General features: G+C 38.4%; 1 protein-coding gene across 1 annotated transcript in view; it reads right to left on the reverse strand.

The window, feature by feature from the left end:
• The window catches only part of cdk18 (cyclin dependent kinase 18), a 55,311-nt gene that overhangs the window by 4,378 nt on the left and 31,695 nt on the right, over positions 1-19,238 (reverse strand). The window contains exons 3-13 of the mRNA XM_082155910.1: positions 16,016-16,143; positions 13,568-13,693; positions 12,122-12,178; positions 10,768-10,882; positions 9,483-9,577; positions 9,211-9,273; positions 8,129-8,252; positions 7,795-7,915; positions 6,313-6,410; positions 3,986-4,091; positions 3,801-3,843 (exon numbers count right to left, since the gene is read on the reverse strand). Coding sequence (XP_082012036.1) covers positions 3,801-3,843; positions 3,986-4,091; positions 6,313-6,410; positions 7,795-7,915; positions 8,129-8,252; positions 9,211-9,273; positions 9,483-9,577; positions 10,768-10,882; positions 12,122-12,178; positions 13,568-13,693; positions 16,016-16,143 — 1,076 coding nt within the window. The remainder of the gene's footprint in view (positions 1-3,800; positions 3,844-3,985; positions 4,092-6,312; positions 6,411-7,794; positions 7,916-8,128; positions 8,253-9,210; positions 9,274-9,482; positions 9,578-10,767; positions 10,883-12,121; positions 12,179-13,567; positions 13,694-16,015; positions 16,144-19,238) is intronic.

Raw genomic sequence — 19,238 nt, forward strand, 5'->3', positions numbered from 1 at the left:
TCTTGTCGTTATAGGTCTAGCTGTGTGATATATCATAAACAGAATAATGTTCCTTAACCACATGCTGCTAGTCATCAATCTCTATCTAATCATTCTTTTAGTTTTTGCTCTTCTGATGGTTTTCAGCTTTCTCTTTCTGCAAATTATATAGTTGCATGGTGTAGGCTATAGCGATACCCAAAATACTATCAAAACACTCCAACACAGCCTCCATTCTTCGCGAAAGATGGATAAAAAAGCACACAGAAAACAAAAACCTTGAAAAAAAGAAATATGACGCCGCCAAATCACAGTAATGCCGAGTCACACGGGACTAATATTATCACAGGACCTCGGTGTTCGGTGAAATATGGTAGGTCATTTGCGGGGGAATTTTTACTTTACAAATTACAGACATGGCCGATTCGCGCGGGATTAAAGGGATACTTCAGGATTTAGCATTAAGCTTTGTATTAGTAGAAAACCTGTAGTATTTTCGAATTACCGTGCTTTCCACCCTCATATCCCCCTGAGACGAGAGATTTATGTATTTTTTGTCTCGAAAAAATCCTCAGATGAAGCAAAAATCGTCATTTTGCGTCATCGGAGGATTTTTTGGCCAGAGGCTAAAGACTACAGCCAGTGGTAGGGGCTGTCCCGCATGTTCCCGCCCATAGAGGGTGGGATCTCACTCACAGAATGTACACATAGTGTCAGCCATCTTTCTTTGGAAGCTAAGCTAACAGGCTCTTGTTCTGTGGACAAAGCTTAGTATTAGGAGAAAGCTGAGTAGTAGGGGTTACCATCCTCTTTTTCCCGGACATGTCCGGCCGTCGAGATCGTCCAAAATGTCCGGGATTCGGCTTTTGCTTTCTGCAGTCGCCATTCATTGTTTACATGCACACCTTTTGTTTCAATCTAACTGAATTCATTCCGATTGGTGAATCTGAATGTAGTGTTTACATGAACGCTAAACAAGTGATCGGTTGATGTGCGTTTTAACATTGCTAAGAAAATTCCCGCTCCTCCGTGAGAGATACGAGACCGGTGCGTCTCAGTGATCACGCCACCGGCCTCGCGCCGTTCTCCCGCGCCCCTCAGCCTCGTCCTGCTCGCCACAGTAAACATGATGAATGGCGACTGTAGAACGCAAAAGCCGAATCCCGGACATTTTGGGCGATCTCGAAATCCCGGGAAGACTCGTCACGGAGACTCACTAGTAGCCTAGCCTTGTTGTTTTAAACTGCGCTCTCTTACTGGTAGGCGTGGCTTGGGAATGGCCTCCTAGGTGCAGTGCATTCTGGGAGTTGTAGTCTTTCATCCACATAAGCCAAAAATACATTTTCTGGCTTTTCTCAGTCTCGAAAGCTCCAAATTCAAAAATAATTTCAAATTTCTTCTACATAAATGACCCATTTTAAATACACATTCATCTTTCCAGAGCTGAAGTATCCCTTTAAGATCACAGACAACCTCCGCAATTATTACAAATGACTAGAGGTCACCAGGTAATACTAATCCTGTGCGAATAGGACTTTAATCTGTTGGGGTTTTTTTTCAACAGTGTAGACAAATCGTATTCCAAATCCTAAACCTAAAAAACGTTCATCGTTTTTCGACGTGTATAAAGAAAATATTTAGTCGCTCTATAAACTCCGTTTCCTCAAAATAACACCTTTTCAGAGCCTTTTTTCATCCCCAAAAGTATTGCTAGGTCACCAAGATGCATTACTGTATCCAATGTACATGTGTGAACTACAGCCAAGAACACTGAGATCAGCACTGAGTCTCTGAAAGAGTCTTTAGCCTCTCTGTGTTCATTCGTTCCCCCAAAATAATCTTGAACTGTGTTCCTCTGAAAGGTCCTCGCGCTTGCCTGTACCTGAGTGAAGCGACGAGGTGTCAGCCTGCGTTTGTTTACCTGTGTTTTAATAACACTATAATGCTCCGCGCCTGACACCCCTGCCCGTATCAAACTAATTGGACCTGGAGGAGAGCAGGCAGAGAGGGAAGTTGACACCATAATTATCTTCAGAGCTCACTCCATCTCGCCAGCCAAACTCTTAACAAGGGCTTTTCTTCACCCGGGGATTGGGAGCTGAAGACAGTTGCAGGGCCATGGCATTAAACATCACCTCACTGGCCTCTGCACATGTGCTGTGTGCTTGTTAGAAATCACACACACAAACCTCTGTTTTCATGCTAGAAGTTAACCAGTATTTGTTTATTTTTTTGTCTGATACAGATTTTTTAATTATTATAATTTTAAACTAATTACAATTGATTGATTTTAAATGATTAGTGCGCCTACAGATAATTTTTTTATTGATTAGTTTTTTTTTATTATTATTATTTATTTCTCAGTTTTGACAATGCATTAAGATTGGACTATTAGAATACTAGGAATTTTTTCTGTTAAAAATAAATATATATTTTGAATAATCATTCTGATTGCAATAACAATACTAATTTAATTGATTAGTAGTTGATCTTTTAATTAATCTGATAATTTTTTTTTTTATAATTATTCTATTTTTTACACAATAATATATAATTAATAGGCTTTTAAAATATTAGGGGGCTGTGTTGTTTTGCATAAATATTGTTAATAATAATAATGATAAATATTAGGTAACACTTTACAATAAGGTTTCATTATTTAACATTAGTAAACTACTTTAATTAACGTGAACAATCAACAATAATTCTACAGCATTTATTATTCTCAATTGATGTTAATTTTAACTTTTACTAATACAAAAAGTTTTATCTGTTAACATTAGTTGATCCTCTGTAAACTAACATTAACAAACAATGAACAACAATTTTTTTTTTTTTTTTTTACTTGTGTTAACAAAGATTAATATACACTGTACCAAATGTACTGGTTATTGTTATTCCATGTTTGTTAATACATTAAATAATGTCAACAAATGAGACCTTATTGTAAAGTGTTACCTATTATTATTATTTTTTCATTAATTAACACTATTATATATTCCATAACATTTATGCAAAGTTGTTTTGTTTCCAGAATAGTCACATTTGTTGGACAGGCTTAAAATGTTCCAGAAATGTGTTTCTCGCCTAAGATGACGTAAATGAAGTGTTTATAGTGACGTAAGTTCATGGAGCTGTAATGGCTTTGTTGGGTGCTATTGGAGACCTATCAAATGGTGGCATTTATCAGCATGACATCATATTAACCAATAAAAAGCATGTATCAATATGTCAACTAATTTTAAAGCATGGTTGCATTCCTGTAATTACAGGTAAATACCCAGCGTTACTGTTATCATCTGTTGAGAATCATGATTCTTGGACACTTTATCAGATGTATCGGTAGTGATTTGCTTACACATTTCTATAAAAATAAGCAGTAATATTGCTTGGTATGACTGGTATCTGTGTGATTTAGACTAGTCTTAGTACATCCCTGCAAGGCTTTTGTTTCTGACATCTGACATAAACTGGTAAATCCTCATTGCTTAAATCTATCGTCTCATATTGCATTGGCTCCTCCTCGACATTTCAAAGGAAAGCTGTGTACACATGTAAAATCTGCTTGTTCAGTAAAGATGAACTCTATGCAAGTACATAAAAGATATGCACGGTATATTTTGATGTTTATTGCTAGTTACCTGAAAAGTATCCTATCTGGTTTAACTGCACAAACATTTAGTGGTAACTCTATTGAGTGTGTTTGATCCCACACACTTGTGACGCATTGGCCAAACCTTCACATACTTTGCATACTTGCATGAAGTATGTTTCTACAGTAGCAGTACAATATTTTTAATATTTCAGATGAGTTCACTCACCATCAATAGAGCCGAAAGAAGGTCTATCCCCTCCGTGTCGAGCCTTGAAATGAAAAAATAGCTTGTATATTAATATTCACTATCTATAATTCATAGCATGCAAAACAAACTGTAGTCCTCTATTGTTTTGTTATAGATACAGGTGTGTTTTTGTGCTGTCAGTGTGCTGTGTGTTTCTGTGGTACCTGGGCACATGATTAATGAGCGCTTGTGCTCGGTACTGAGGAAAGAGGTAGGATTTGAATTCCTCATTAGCTGTGATTCCGGGCCAGGTTTCCTCAGTTGGGGTGCCTGGTTACGGGAAAAAAGTTGTTTTTTTTAGTATGTGTCCTACAGTGAGATAATTAGACCTCCATTAGGCTTCAGGCGTGCACCTATGGACCACCCACAGTCTGATCACTGACCGCCTGATGCATATTGCATAAAAGAATTACAGATAATTTTGTTCATCTGGCAAGCTATGATCTGGTTGGCTGGAATCGAAGTGCATGTTGTCATGTTTACAAGATTGCTGATTGCTGGAACAGTTGCTTTTTACATGTAATAACTGAATCTGACAAGGCTTGCCAGTAAGTCACTTAGTAGTAAGTAAAGTTATTTTTGTGAAAAGTCCTTTTGGATACAAGGTAATTATTTGTAATTTTTTAGTGATTCACATAAAACCAAATTCGTGCAATTAGCACAAATTACCAGTTTTATGCTTGATTAAAAAAAAACGGTTGCAAACTTTTTGTTTTTATGCCAATAGTCAAAAGTCTGGCAAGCGACATTAGAGTAGTGAAGTATTTAAAGCTTGTGTTAATTAAGTACAGTACTTTTCCAAAGTTGTTTTTTGTTTTTATTTTTGTTTTTTATTCACCAATTAAGGACACAATAAATTGATTAAAACAAAAGTAACTTTCACTTTTAAATCAGCATATAAGAATGATTTCTGAAGGATCATGTGACATAATGATGCTGAAAATTCAGCTTTGCATCATGGAAATAAATTACATTTTACAATATATTCAAATAGAAAACAAAACAGTTTTAAAATTATAGTAATATTTTGCAGTATTACTATCCTTACTATATTTTTGGTCAAATAAATACAGCATAAGAGACTTCAAAAACACCTTACCAACCAACTTTTGAATGGTAGTGTATAATTATTTCAACTAGACAGATAAATAATTTTGCCAAATTTAAAACCGCCTTAAGTGCATATGATATTCTCTAGATATGGCTATATAATAGGTATGCACTATATATCGGCCACCATATCGGTATCGGCCGATATATGTTCATTTTTAATGTTATCGGCCCGATAAGAACATTTGGCCAATATATTAAGGCCAATAAATAATGGATTGTTTCCTACAGCGGAGAAACTTCAGATGCTCACTGTTCGCCATGATACTTTTGAATTGCTTGAAATATGATTGCAATCACTTTAAAAAGGATAATACAGTTAAGTGCAATATTTGCAGCGCAAGTCTGTCATAAAGGCTGCATAAAATTATAATGAGAAAAACATTATAATTGTGTGCTTTGGACATGGCTTTTAATGGTGAAACTTCTGTTTTTGTAGCCTGGGAAAACCCAGACAAACTTCCGGCAAATTTAGAGAAGCAAAGAGCCCATTCAAGCCCATTTCTAATCCGTCCAAATCGCGGCACCAATCAGAAACGTTGAGGCGGGCTTTACACGATGACGATCGCTCTGATTGGTTTTAGGTCTATCCAATTGCGCCCAGAGGCATTTGAGCGACGTCCGTTGGTGAAGCGCACCAACTTTTAAATGCATTATTATATTCAAACTGCAAACACATGAGGACAGTCTCCATGAAAGACCCACTGGCAGATGAACGTGCTACTACATTTCTCTCCGAAACGGTAGGAAATTAAATTAGATTTAATAGAGGATTTTAACTGTGACAAGATGATTGACAGGACAGTTTACGTGACAGGACGCACGCGATAGATCCGTCCGATAAAGATGACGAAGTAGTATGTCCCAAAGCTTGCCTGCTTTATTGCTACACATTCAAAAGTAAATACCTTTTCTTCACAAAAAGAGTACATACTTTTATGGCGTAGTGTAACTTAGGCGAATTGGGACGCAGCATATGGCTTTACACGATGACGATCGCTCTGATTGGTTTTAGGTCTATCCAATTGCGCCCAGAGGCATTTGAGCAACGTCCGTTGGTGACGCCCCTTTGGAAATGAGTTATTAATGAAGCTTTGCCAGACCATAACTCAGTTACTACTGAGAATGGTCTGGTTTTAACCAGGCTACTGTTTTTGTAATCAGGCTCTCAAATTTCGATTTACCAGCCAATATATCGGTTATCGGCTTTTAAATATAAAGAATTATCGGTTATCGTATCGGCCCAAAATTTTCATATCTGTGCATCCCTACTATATCATTTCTATTTCCAACCAACATGAAGCATTTTAAGTGCCATAAATGACCAATAAATGCCAATTAATGTATACATAATTAAAGTGACATGAAATGTCTCTCTTACCCATGAGCCGAAATATCAGGTGTAGTTCCTCTTTGACAGTCGACCCAGGAAACATGGGACGCCCCGTCGACATTTCGTACATGATACAGCCCACGCCCCTAGTCATACAGAGACATCAATCATCCATCATTTCAGTGCTGTTATTCTATACGTCAAATCTTTTAAATGAACCCCGCAGACATCATTTGAATATATCAGATCAGGACTGTCACAGATGTTTTATCTGAGAATATTCTCCTATCACAGTTTGACGTCTGCTTGACTGGAGGGTTGTCTCGGGAAAGCTGTGAGGTGGAGATACGGGAAAGACACATGTGGCTGCTGTCACGCTCGGATTGATTAGCCCACTGGACTAATCCTGAGGATTAAACAACACGGGATTTTTTTTATCGGCTTAGCTTTAAAAAAGCATTTGTGTCCGAGTCCGTGTCAGCTATCCAAGGTTGCCCGAGGAGCGTGTGTCAAGAGTGCGTATGTGACGTTAAAAGGTTGTGTCAGGAAAGACAGAATTCAATTTTCTAACTTAATGTTTCTTCTGGAGGACTGAGCAACAGTCAAGAGCTCTTTGGCATGATCAAAAGGTAGTCTGATGTATTATTTCATAAAGTTCATAAGTGGGATTTCCACCCCCCGCCCCCCCCAACAACAAAAGGTTATATGAACCCATTAATTTATTTATTTTGACATGAGATGATGAATAAATGAAATAGACTGAAATTGAATGTGTTTGAGTGCTGAAAAAGCAAAAAAGTTCCATTGATGGCCATTACAATCCAGCTATCTAAAACACTTCATAATAATAGTAGTGCTGTCAAATTGATTAATCGCATCTAACATAAAAGTGTGTGTGTGTGTAGATAGATAGATAGATAGATAGATAGATAGATAGATAGATAGATAGATAGATAGATAGATAGATAGATAGATAGATAGATCGATCGATCGATAGATCGATAGATCGATAGATAGATAGATAGATCGATAGATAGATAGATAGATCGATAGATAGATAGATAGATAGATAGATAGATAGATAGATCGATATAATTTATATATATATATATATATATATATATTTTATGTACCAAGGTAAGATAATTTACCTAATTTAACTAGTTTCTAAATTAAATTGGTAACTTGGTCTTTTCAAATGGTTACATTTCCTGAAGAAAATATGTGAAAATGAGTGGTTCTTTTTGCAAATTGATGTGTGTGCTTTCTGTGATGTTGCTTACCGAATCAAAAGAGTCCGCCCTCCAGTAAATATGATATTCTGGTCTCTAAATATGACTATTATTTTATTCTTAGGAGTTATAGATTATAGCCTATTTTCGCTTTTTCTGTTCTATGAGCATTGTGTATTAAACAGTATCAATAGTTTTGCTCCATGCATGGTTTCATAATGTTAGCAGCACATTGTGGCTGTACTGTACTGTATTCTAGCAGCGGTTGATGCGGTAGATGTAGCGGTAAATGTCTTACCACATGTCTATCGGTGTGGAATACTCCGTGGAGCCCAGTAGAACATCAGGAGGTCGATACCACAAGGTCACAACCTCGTTCGAATAGGTTTTAGTTGGGACTGATTTTGCTCTGGCCAAACCTTAACAAGCAAGATAAGACGGATAGTTAAGGCGACGAACAAACGTTGCTGGGAAACCCAGAATCCCAGCCAAGAGCCAATATAAGATGGGAGGCACATGGGAGACGGCTGCTGAGTAATGTGCTAAAACAAAAAAACAATCTAGATATTCTTTGAATAGCACACCAAAGTAAATTCATCTATGAATATTTAGGTCTTGTAAGAAAGTCTCACCAAAGTCTGCCAGTTTGAGTTCTCCCTTTTCATTAATGAGCAGATTCTGAGGCTTCAGGTCCCGGTGGAGAATCTTCCTATGATGACAATATGATAAACCACGAAGAAGCTGGAACATAAATATCTACAAGGACAGAAAGGCAGATGTTAGCGCTTCTAAAACTTGAACTACCAACAAAGACTGCTTTTTTATTGCATCCAAAATGTAAGATACCACTTCTTTTTTTTTTAAGGCAACATCACATGTATCAACCACAAATAACGCAATCCCAGAATACACTGCAAAATTTTCAGATGTCAAGAGAAAATTCAACAATATTTTTTTAATTCAATACTGACAAGTATAGATGAAGTTAGTATAAAGACTTTTATTTTATTTTATTTGTGCCCGACACCGCATTTTATCCAGGCACATCTTGATAAAGTGACATGCAAAAAGCTATTAGCTATCAAATTAGGTACGTTTATTATTGCTGTAAGTGTAGTTTTTAATAATTTATTAATTTTTTCAGTTTAAATTGTCCATTATCATAAAACATATGGGATATTTCCAAATCATTAGATGCCGTTAATCAGTGTTTGAAATGTCACCTAGAGATCTATACTTCATTTATTTTTAATTTTCTTTAATAAATTGACTTATTAGTCATTTAAACAAACTAATTAGTCAATTATGGGTTTCCAATGCTCTTAATTTCCGTCAAAGTCTTCCTTATAAAAAAAGAAAAAGTCACGAATGAGATCTTGTGAATTTCGCTGTTGCTTCTCTGGGTCTGTGTGGTAGCCCCGCCCAGTGAAATCTCATTGGTTCAAAATCCTTGCTCATTATAACTCGACATTTAAATATATCTTCTGATTGGCTGTGATCATGTTGTCGGGCAGTGTTTTGCACATAATCTATTGACAATTTGCTTGTTGTTGTTATCTTAGCAACTTGTTAACATGTCAGACTCTGTCAGAATCAATTGCGAGGCACGTCTCTCTTGTGGTATTTTGCTGTCTTAGCTGTCTATGTAAACCGCTTTATTGACTTTTAATTGGTAAGCTTGTTGATTGTTTTTCCATGGTCTTTGAGCTGTTACCTTCACGTTGTGCATGCTCATGAGGTTTCCACAGTTGTCGAGGTACTGCTTCAAGTCACTGTCCTGCAAAGACAGTTAGGTTATGACGTCAAAACGGCCCAGGCCTCTTTTATGGGGTTGTTATCTTGCTTATAATAGGTGAAGAGGGAAATACTTCAAATACCACCCCACCCAATATCACCAAGCATAATGGGATTGAAAAAAGGCTGGGGTAAGAGCTTGCCTGCTTTTGTTGTCGACATTGAAAAGAAAAGCTGTGAGATGTGGCTTACCAGATACTCAAAGACAAGGGTGAGACATCGGTCTGTATGGATGATGTCATGGAGTGTTACGATGTTGGCGTGTTTCAGATTCTTCAGCAGTGACACTGTCGCAACACAACAAGAATATGACAATAAGCCGCTGCAACAATAACCTCCAGCAGGGTGTGCAACATTCAGAATTAAATTGAAATGCTAATCCAGTTCCTGAATTTTAAATCAAGCAGGATGCAGACTTTTCATTCAAATAAGAAGGATGATAACTGCTGTTACTTTTTAATAATTCATACTGCAAAATAAAATGTTATTATCTATTAACATCCAAAATATTTGCTATTTGTGACCCTGGACCACAAAACCAGTCACATGGGTCAATTTTTTGAAACTGAGATGTATACATCACATGAAAGCTGAATAAATAAGCTTCCCATTGACGTATGGTTTGTTAGGATAGAACAATATTTGGCCAAGATGCAACTATTTGAAAATCTGGAATCTGAGGGTGCAAAAAAATCGGAATATTGAGAAAATCGCCTTTTAAGTTGTGCATTTATGTTGGCGATTGTGCTGCATTCACTCACAAAAATAAAGGTTTTATATATTTACGGTAGGAAATTTACAAAATATCTTCATGGAACATGATCTTTCCTTAATTTCCTAATGATTTTTGGCATAAAAGAAAAATCGATCATTTTGACCCATACAATGTATTGTTGGCTATTGCCACAAATATACCTGTGCGACTTATGTCTCGTATGTATTTGTTATTTTACTTAGCTAATTGGTGGTTTTATGGATTTGTAAGAATGCTCTAATTTACCCCTATTTTTATTAATGCAATGTAAATCGACACATTTGTCTCCTGCTTATCAGATTTTTGTCCTGAGCAAAAACAGCAGAAATCTTAGACCTGAAACAAAGTTTATACTTGAATGAAGTCCCAGAGCTATAAGAGAATTGGTTTCTGCATTTTGCCAAACCTTGACCTCCAGTGACACGTTTTGTAATGCAATGCATCTCAGTGTTGTGTTTCCTCATGGGCCTGTGTGTGTGTGTGTGTGTGTGTGTGTGTGTTCCCTCTAGCGTGAGCTGCGTTAGATGTGTGTGTAGCAGCCACTGGGTGGCAGCCTTGCTTTATATCCTCGTCTTTCATTAGCAACCCCTCTCACGTACTCCATCTCATTTAGATGGAGTGATTCAGGCTGGGTGAAGAAGACGCCTGTGGCTCGCTAGTTTAGAATGTATACTCTTTGTGACAATCTGGCTTTTGAACAACTGTGAGAGAGAAGGACGCTACCTTCCCGTATGGCTGTGCACGGGGCGCCCTCTTCGTGCTCGAGACGAATCTCTTTCAGAGCCACCAGGTTTTCTGTGAGTTTGCTGCGACCCTTGAATACCGTCGCGTATGTGCCCTGTGTGACAGACAGGAAGAAAAAAATATGTCAATCTTCTGGGAAATGGGAGCGAGCGGTGCAGAATAGATCAGTGGTTCTAAACTGGTTTTGCTTAAGAACCCAGATTTTAGTTTATAACACCAAAAAATGGCACAAAAAGGATTTAACTTACAAAAGAAAATAGAAATGTCCTTGAAAGCAAAAATTATAATGCATTATTATTACCATAAACTGCATAAACCCAACAATATGCCCAATTGCATTTGGTTTCCAGAAGTCTCAATTTCAATGTGCTAAAATATTGTAGAGGATTGACTTGATCTAGTTTCTAGTTTGGTTAGAGACTATTTGCTTAGTTTTGTTGAAACCGATGCAGGATTCTCTGAATAGAAAGCATTTATTAGAATAGAAATCTTTTGTAACATTATACATGTTTACACTGTCACTTTTGCTCAATTTAATGCATCCTTGCTGAAAAAAGTATTAATATCTTTCAAAAAACCTGACCCCAAAATGATTAATGGTAATGTAGGCACGTTTAAAACCTTACTTAGGGTATATCCAAGAAATATATCTCATCACATTTACTTATAATCCCAAAAAATGTATTTGTGTAAAAGTGTCTGCTAAATGACTTGCATACAGTATAATACGATAAGGATTTTAAAATATGATATTACAGATATTTCACTCACAAAGAGAGAAAAACCACATCACATGAATTTCCATAACTTTTTATGTTTTTGTTTTCAATATCCATGACTTTTCCAGGCCTAGAAATTCACCGACACTGAAACCACATTTTAGACGCTAATGAAAAAGTTTATAACTTGCTTATACAAAGATATAAACCTGCTTTACCATTATTTGTTTCGTTATTGAAGAGAATTCATTGCAGTCTGTGTCCAGTATTTTTCCAATATTCATGTTTTTCCTCACATATGGTATTCCTCAGGGTTGTATGTAGTACATTATTTCTCACAATTTGCAATGAGCATGCTTTGTTGCACTTAATGGAAAATTGACGGGCTAGTCGCGGTACAGCTTTAAGCATATTAGAGACTGATGTCTCTTCATGGCAAAAAAATAAAAAAAGTCCATTAAATCAGAATCCACAATTCAACACGACTCATATTCACTGTAATCGCCTGGAGGGAATCTCGTAATGAACACATTTGATTCTTCATTCTGTTTTACTTTCTTCATTTTTGCCTATAGAATCTTTTGTCTTCACCTAGGGAAGAGAAAACGTCTTACCTCTCCTAGTTTGCCCAACTTCACGTAGGTCTCCAATTTCCCAAAGCCAATGTCCGACTGGAAAAGAATGGAATACTGTGTTACCAAAAAGTAAAACATTTACTGCTGCAAACATTTATGAATTGTTTGGGAGCCATATCTTGGAATCAATCTTGGCGACACATGCAATTGAGCGTATTTAAGAGCCAGAACTGTAAATGTTTGCGATTATTAGGAATGCTTGGATTGTTTAATGTGGAGTGGAGCGAGCAAGGGCTTCTGTTATGGTTCGTTTACGGTAATGTTTGCTATAGCAGTTCTTGCAGCTACGCTGTAAATGTGCCTTATGTTGTGTTATAAATCAGTGTTTGTTTGTTTTTTTAGCTGAGAGGCATGCCAAGGATACAAATGTAGACAGATATGCTATGCCAATGCAGTGAAAGTGATCAAACCTGGTGAGTTTTATTTATATAGCACTTTTCACTGTATAAAGTGCAACTGTCAGGTTCTGGATGTAAAAATCCCATTTTCTTTCTTTTTCAGTACTCACTAAGATATAATGTGATCATTAGGGATGTAACAATATATTGTGTCACAATATAGCGCAATACAAAAATGCAACAATATGTATTGTGTATAGTTCACCCAAAATAAAAAGTTTACAGAGTTTTAGTGTCAGTACTACATTACCTACTATATATAATGTTGAATATAATGTATAATAATGCAATGAGGGAATACAGTGCTATGCATAAGTTTAGACACCCATGCTAAAGTTGACTAAAAAGAGGAATAAAAAATCATCTTTTGGAAATTGAACTTAATGCCTTAATTAAAAAAATTAGGAAAAATCCAACCTTTAAGGACACCAATTTTCTTTGTGAATGAATAATGTATCGTAAATAAATAAATGTTCTTCCTTAAAATACAGGGTGCATAAGTCTGGACACCCCTATGTTAAATTCCCATAGAGGCAGGCAGATTTTTATTTTTAAAGGCCAGTTACTTCATGGATCCAAGATACTTTGCATCCTGATAAAGTTCCCTTGGCCTTTGGAATTAAAATAGCCCCACATCATCACATAGCCTTCACCATACCTAGAGATTGGCATGGATTACTTTCCATAAGATCATCTCTCAATGCAAATCAAACCAGCTATTAGGCTAACTGAAATAAAACCATGCCAATCTCTAGTGATCATACATGACATTAACCTCATTTTTACATGCTGCAGTGCATTCTGGAATTGTAATATCTGCAAAAATACAGTTGCTGGAGATTTTGTCGGACAAAAAAATAGCATGTTCTATGATGCCAAAGAAATGTGGCCTATAGTTAGGAGTCTCTCATGGTTTTGGAATGTAAATAGACAGGTTTACTTTGCAACTGTATCTATTTTGCTTCCAAGAAAATAATTACATTGATTTCTAACGAATCCTCTGTGTGAGTTTAGTTTGGTTACTAACCAGTGAGGCTCTTCTGGACATGCGACTGAGAGGTTTGCATGGTGGAGTGCTTTCCATCTGTAACTTCTTCAGAAACTCCGGTGGGAGACGAATATCCATGGGCAGAGACATCCTCTTAGTTACATCCTGCACACACATCAAAGAGCTGTCAGCTATTAGCGTTCAGCTTGCACACACATAAAGCACAGCGAGTCAAGCTGAATATGACAGCTTTCTCCACTGCGCAACACAACTCTACGCCTATAGGCAGAGCTGACTATTCTTACCAAGGTGAACTTGGCATGACAATGAGAACCTGTCACTTGTGAAGACAGGATTCTGGCGTAATCTCAATACGCCGAGGCAGGATAGGACAAAATATTGTATCATGCAACGAGCTGAAGTATCTCCAACAATCTTCTCGCATTTAAGAAGCTCTGATGGAGTTAGTTCGTAACTCGATTCATCGGCACGGTTAGGCGAGGCCCAAAAATAGCACGGCAATGAGGGGGAATCTTATGTGCTCTGAAAAATGAGAGCATTCCCTGTGAATCCTCCCGCTCTGCCTTGTGGCTGAGTTTGTACGGTCGTGCAATAAAACTAGCGAGTAATTCTCAATAAAACCAGGGAATAAAAAGTCCTCCCTTTCTCCTCGGCGCTGCCCGTCATGCCCGTGGGAATAAAATAAGGGTGCATGGTGCAGATAAAAGGTTCGCGAGAGCAGAAAGAAGCTGTCGCATTTGAAAATGGGAGAGGGCATTCATTCCAATTTTCCCCCTGTAGATTCATGCCCAGTGAATAAGAAAGCTGACAGCTGAGGCAAAGAACACTCCGAATGCAGAGTCTGTCTTTTGTTGCTCTAGACTAACTTACAGGTAATACTTCCACTCCATTTAATGATGGACTCCATCTTTCTCATGCGCCTCCAACCGAGAGTTTTCTCTCGTACACCCGATATAGAATCGCACGGATGATTATGGTGGAGGAGGAGAAGAACGAGGAGATGATCAAGGCGGGAGCCTAGTGCAGGCTCTGATTAGTCTGTTCTTGACATTCGACAATCCAATTGGCATGGTTTATTTTGAATCCACTTTTCTAGCAGGTAGAATGCAGCACTATTATTTGTGAGACATAGATATGTCACTGAATTACAGTTTACATTTACATATTACATGAAAATAAGTAATGTTACTGATTTTTTTTTATTTTTATTTTTTTATGATTTGTATTGTGAAAAGCATTATAGAAATACATTTTGATTAATAAATTATTTTGCCAGAAACTGTAGTTGCCAGAAACTTCCTGAGTTGGGAAGAAAAAAATATATCAATGCTCCAAAACCGTTTGCATTTTCTCTCAAAAATATTGAGTTCTCTCGAGAAGCTTTGCGTTCTCTCTTAAAGGGATAGTTCACCCAAAAATGAAAATTCTGTCATTAATTACTCACTCTCATGTTGTTCCAACCCCGTAAGACTTTCGTTCATCTTCGGAACACAAATTAAGATATTTTTGATGAAATCTGAGAGCTGGCTCACTCCTTCATAGGCTGCAAGGTAATTGATATCTGCCAGCCCAGAAAAGTTAGTAAAGACATTGTTAAAATAGTTTATCAAGCGACGAGAATACTTTTTGTGCGCAAAAACAAACAAAAATAACGACTTTATTCAACCATCTCTTCTCTTCCATGTCATTCTCCTAAGGTGTTGACGTAGTGTAACAGCGCAGCGCTTCTGGGTTGTACATCAGAACGTAGGCTCACTATTGGCCGACGCTGGTCATGTGTGTGATGCTGGCCAATAGTGAGCCTGACGTACAACCCAGAAGCGCTGCGCTGTTACACTACGTGAACTAACTCAGAGGCCCACACACTTCTGCAGAAGAAAATTAATAGTTGAATAAAGTCGTTTTTTTTTTTTTTTTTTTGCGCACAAAAAGTATTCTCATCGCTTGATAAACTTAAAGTTGAGCCACTGTAGTCACTTGGACTATTTTAACAATGTCTTTACTAACTTTTCTGGGCTGGCAGATATCAATTACCTGGCACTGCCGCCTATGAAGGAGTGAACCAGATCTCAGATTTGCGAGAACTTTGCGTTCTCTCTCAAAAGTATTGCTTTCCCACGAGAAACTTTGCATTTGCACTGGAAACATACTGCATTTCCCCGAGAAACGTTGAATTTTTTCATTAAAGCGCTGTAATATATTTTCATATATATTCATATCATTTCCATCACAAAAAGGGGAATGCAAAAGTTGTAAAAACTTGCCATCTCTTTAGTTCTTTTTATTTTACCTGGTGTCACCTTACAGAGAAACAAAGCTTTTGATAACGAGGCTTTTGTGCCTCTGGCAAGGACTTTATTAAGGACTCAGACAAGATTACAAGCAGAGCTTGTGTTGTTCTGTTAGGATCACTGGTTCTCCATCAAAGGAAAGAGCTGGAGAAGGATGAGATGAGACCGTACTCACCTCCATGGAGAATCGGCGGTGCTGGACTTTGTTGCGGTACTGCAGTTGAGTGGGAGATTGAGCCTGGCTGTCTGGAGCCACTGGACTGGGTTGCAGGCTGTGTAGACCCAGACTATTGGGCACCACACCTGTAGGACACAATCACACTCCTTACAGTTACTTTATAGATCTATAGATTATAGAATATAGATCTATTTGCCAGCAGCCATATCACCCTGTTGCCCAAGACCGGTTGCCCACTGAAGCTAAGCAGGGCTGAGCCTGGTTAGTACCTGGATGGGAGACCTCCTGAGAAAACCAGGTTGCTGCTGGAAGAGGTGTTAGTGAGGCCAGCAGGGGGTGCTCACCCTGTGGTCTGTGTGGGTCCTAATGCCCCAGTATAGTGACGGGGACACTGTACTGCCAAAAGAGCACCGTCCTTCGGATGAGACGTTAAACCGAGGTCCTGACTCTCTGTGGTCATTAAAAATCCCAGGATGTCCTTCGAAAAAGAGTAGGGGTGTAACCCCGGCATCCTGGCCAAATTTGCCCCATGGCCTCCTAATCATCCCCATATACTGATAGGCTTCATCACTGTCTCCTCTCCACCAGTAAGCTGGTGTGTGGTGGGCGTTCTGGCGCAATATGGCTGCCGTCGCATCATCCAAGTGGATGCTGCACATTGGTGGTGGTTGAGGAGATTCCCCCCTTCTATGTAAAGCGCTTTGAGGTCTCAGAAAAAGCGCTATATAAATGTAACTAATTATTATAATTATTATTATAGATGACTTTGTACCCATAGTTCTCTGTCTTTTTTTACTTAACAATTTTATTTTATTTATTATTTTAAGTAATTGTGCTAGTATTTTTTGTTAAGAAATTGTTTGGAATTTTAGATCATTTCCTCAATTGAATTTAGTCATATAATAGCTACCAGAAAAACAGGATATGATCATTTGGTCAGTACTGTAAGGATTTTCTGTCTGACTGTAGTTCAGTAGATGGAGCCGATATTCAGAAACCATCCTGTAGTCTCAGTTCATTTAATATTTATAAGAAGTATTTGACAGTGTTCTTGTGTCTGGTGGTATTGAGTGATAGGTGAGGAAAAGTACATTTTATGGAAGAATGGAAGAAGCAGGAGATTGTAAGTGAGCGCTTCTGAACATGTTGAAAAGATTCACTCCAAAAAATAAAAAATAAAATAAAATTGGTACATACAGTAAACCTTTTTTCCAGTTCTGTAGCCTGTCCCTGTACTCAAAGCCTATAGTTTTAGTGAACCCGCTGTGCTTTGTTTGGTTGTTGCTTCTATTAATCCGGAAACTTCAATGGTAACCGTTGCATTCATTAGGTCATAAGAGTCGTTTGAAGAGTCGCTCAACAATCTCTCGTGCTGCTTTTGAGTGCGAATGAGCCATAGACGTCCCACCTCTTCTCTGATTAGCCCGCTAACTCAATAACCGTGAGGTCAGCTTTGGCATATGCTGATGACGGCATCATTAATCAAGCCCACCGCAGTTAGTGGAGCGATCGCAATTATCGCGCTGAGTTTCATGCATTTATGATGTGGCTATCTAAGTGCGTGTCAATCCAGCCACCCCAATTAATAATGTCTGTGTCAACAGACTGTCAGCACAAATCCAATTACGCCCCTATGCGGCACGTCCGATAGGGACCCAACGACCCCCTTAGCAAGCGCACGGCAGATGCCCACGGCAGCCTGGCATTATCACTGCCAAACCGTGTTTTCGGAGGTGAGAACGAAAATCAAAATTGGCTTTTCTGCTCCATCAGTTCAATTTAGACGAGGGGGCTTGAAGGGCCTCCAGAGGCGTCAGGGTGGGAGACCCCGGTCCATTTCACAGCCTCGTGCCGGCATAATTGAGATCCACCTCATTATTGGGCCGAGCCCATCGCTGAATGAGAATTGCCTGCCAGGTTCATCCGTTCTCATTTATGCAGGTCCCATCCTCTCCGGACCGCACAAGTGAACCGTTTAGGCGGGAACGCCACGTAATGCCACATCTGGCGGAGACGGCTGGTCGACGCGGTCGCATTATCCACGGTTGTTTTTATCCTATCTGAGATGATCGTGACAGCTGTTTTGGAGGCCCTGTTATGACCCTGAATATAAGGGGTGGGTTGACAATATTGATTAATCAATCTTCATTTTAACTTGGGATTCTTAAATCCTAAAATCAATCTCTTGCTGTTTTCTGTGCTGTTTTCAGTTGATGCGTAAACAAAACTGCACTAAACATTATTATTTTTTGTGCGCCTGCCATATAATAATCACAATAATCTTTGTACTTATTACTTTTTATAAGAAAGAAACCGTCTCACCGTTCAAATTCTGTCAGTTTTCTCTCTAAATTCAAACAACAAATGCTGTTTTATTGCTCTATAACCCTGTAAAGCCTTGCATATGAAATAATATTCTGAAAAATTACATTTTCTTCAATGAAACAGTGAATCTGCCATGAAAACAAGTTCTGTACCTGATATATATCCAAATGAATTGATACTGAATCGAGATTGGAATTGAATTGAAACAAAAGCTTGTGAATCGAATTCAATATCCAGCCATACTGAAGATATGAGCGAATCGGACCCTGCAGTCTCCCGCCTAATACGACATTTTAATTCATTGTGGTGCGCCCAGGTTAATATTGACGGCTCTAATTTTACTTGGTATTTGGTGTTGTCCCAAGTTTGTGCAGGGATAAGAATCCCTCCCTACCGACAGTCCGGAGGGGTATTTGAGTCTTGACCCCAGTGTGTGTGCGACGAGGACAGGGTCAGAAATTGGATCTGAGCTGGTTGAATGACTCGGGTTCCCACCGAACATCAAAGCCCATCTCATCTGATCTAGGCTGACACACAAACTGACCCCCAACATCACACTCTCACTGTACCTCTCTGCTCGGGCTAACAGCGACATGATGAAAGGTAAGGATGACCACCTGCACTGACTCGCTATCCCGGACTGTCACCACGCACAGTCGCTGGTTTCTGTACTGTCGTACTCAGGAGGAGAGATGTGAAGCTTTGAAAATCATCAAAGATGCATGAGGGTGAGAACAATCCAATTGTGCGGATGGAGGGACAGACATGACTCTAAGGTCATAGATGGGAATAAAAAAAAAGACTGAGACAGATCACATTTCGTTATTAATAAAGGCGATATTTTGAGGTGTAACCCTTACAAGTGTAGTATTAAACATCATAAAATGCCATATAT

This window comes from Leuciscus leuciscus, assembly GCF_965113295.1.
Source record: "Leuciscus leuciscus genome assembly, chromosome: 23".
NCBI classification, from domain to species: domain Eukaryota; kingdom Metazoa; phylum Chordata; class Actinopteri; order Cypriniformes; family Leuciscidae; genus Leuciscus; species Leuciscus leuciscus.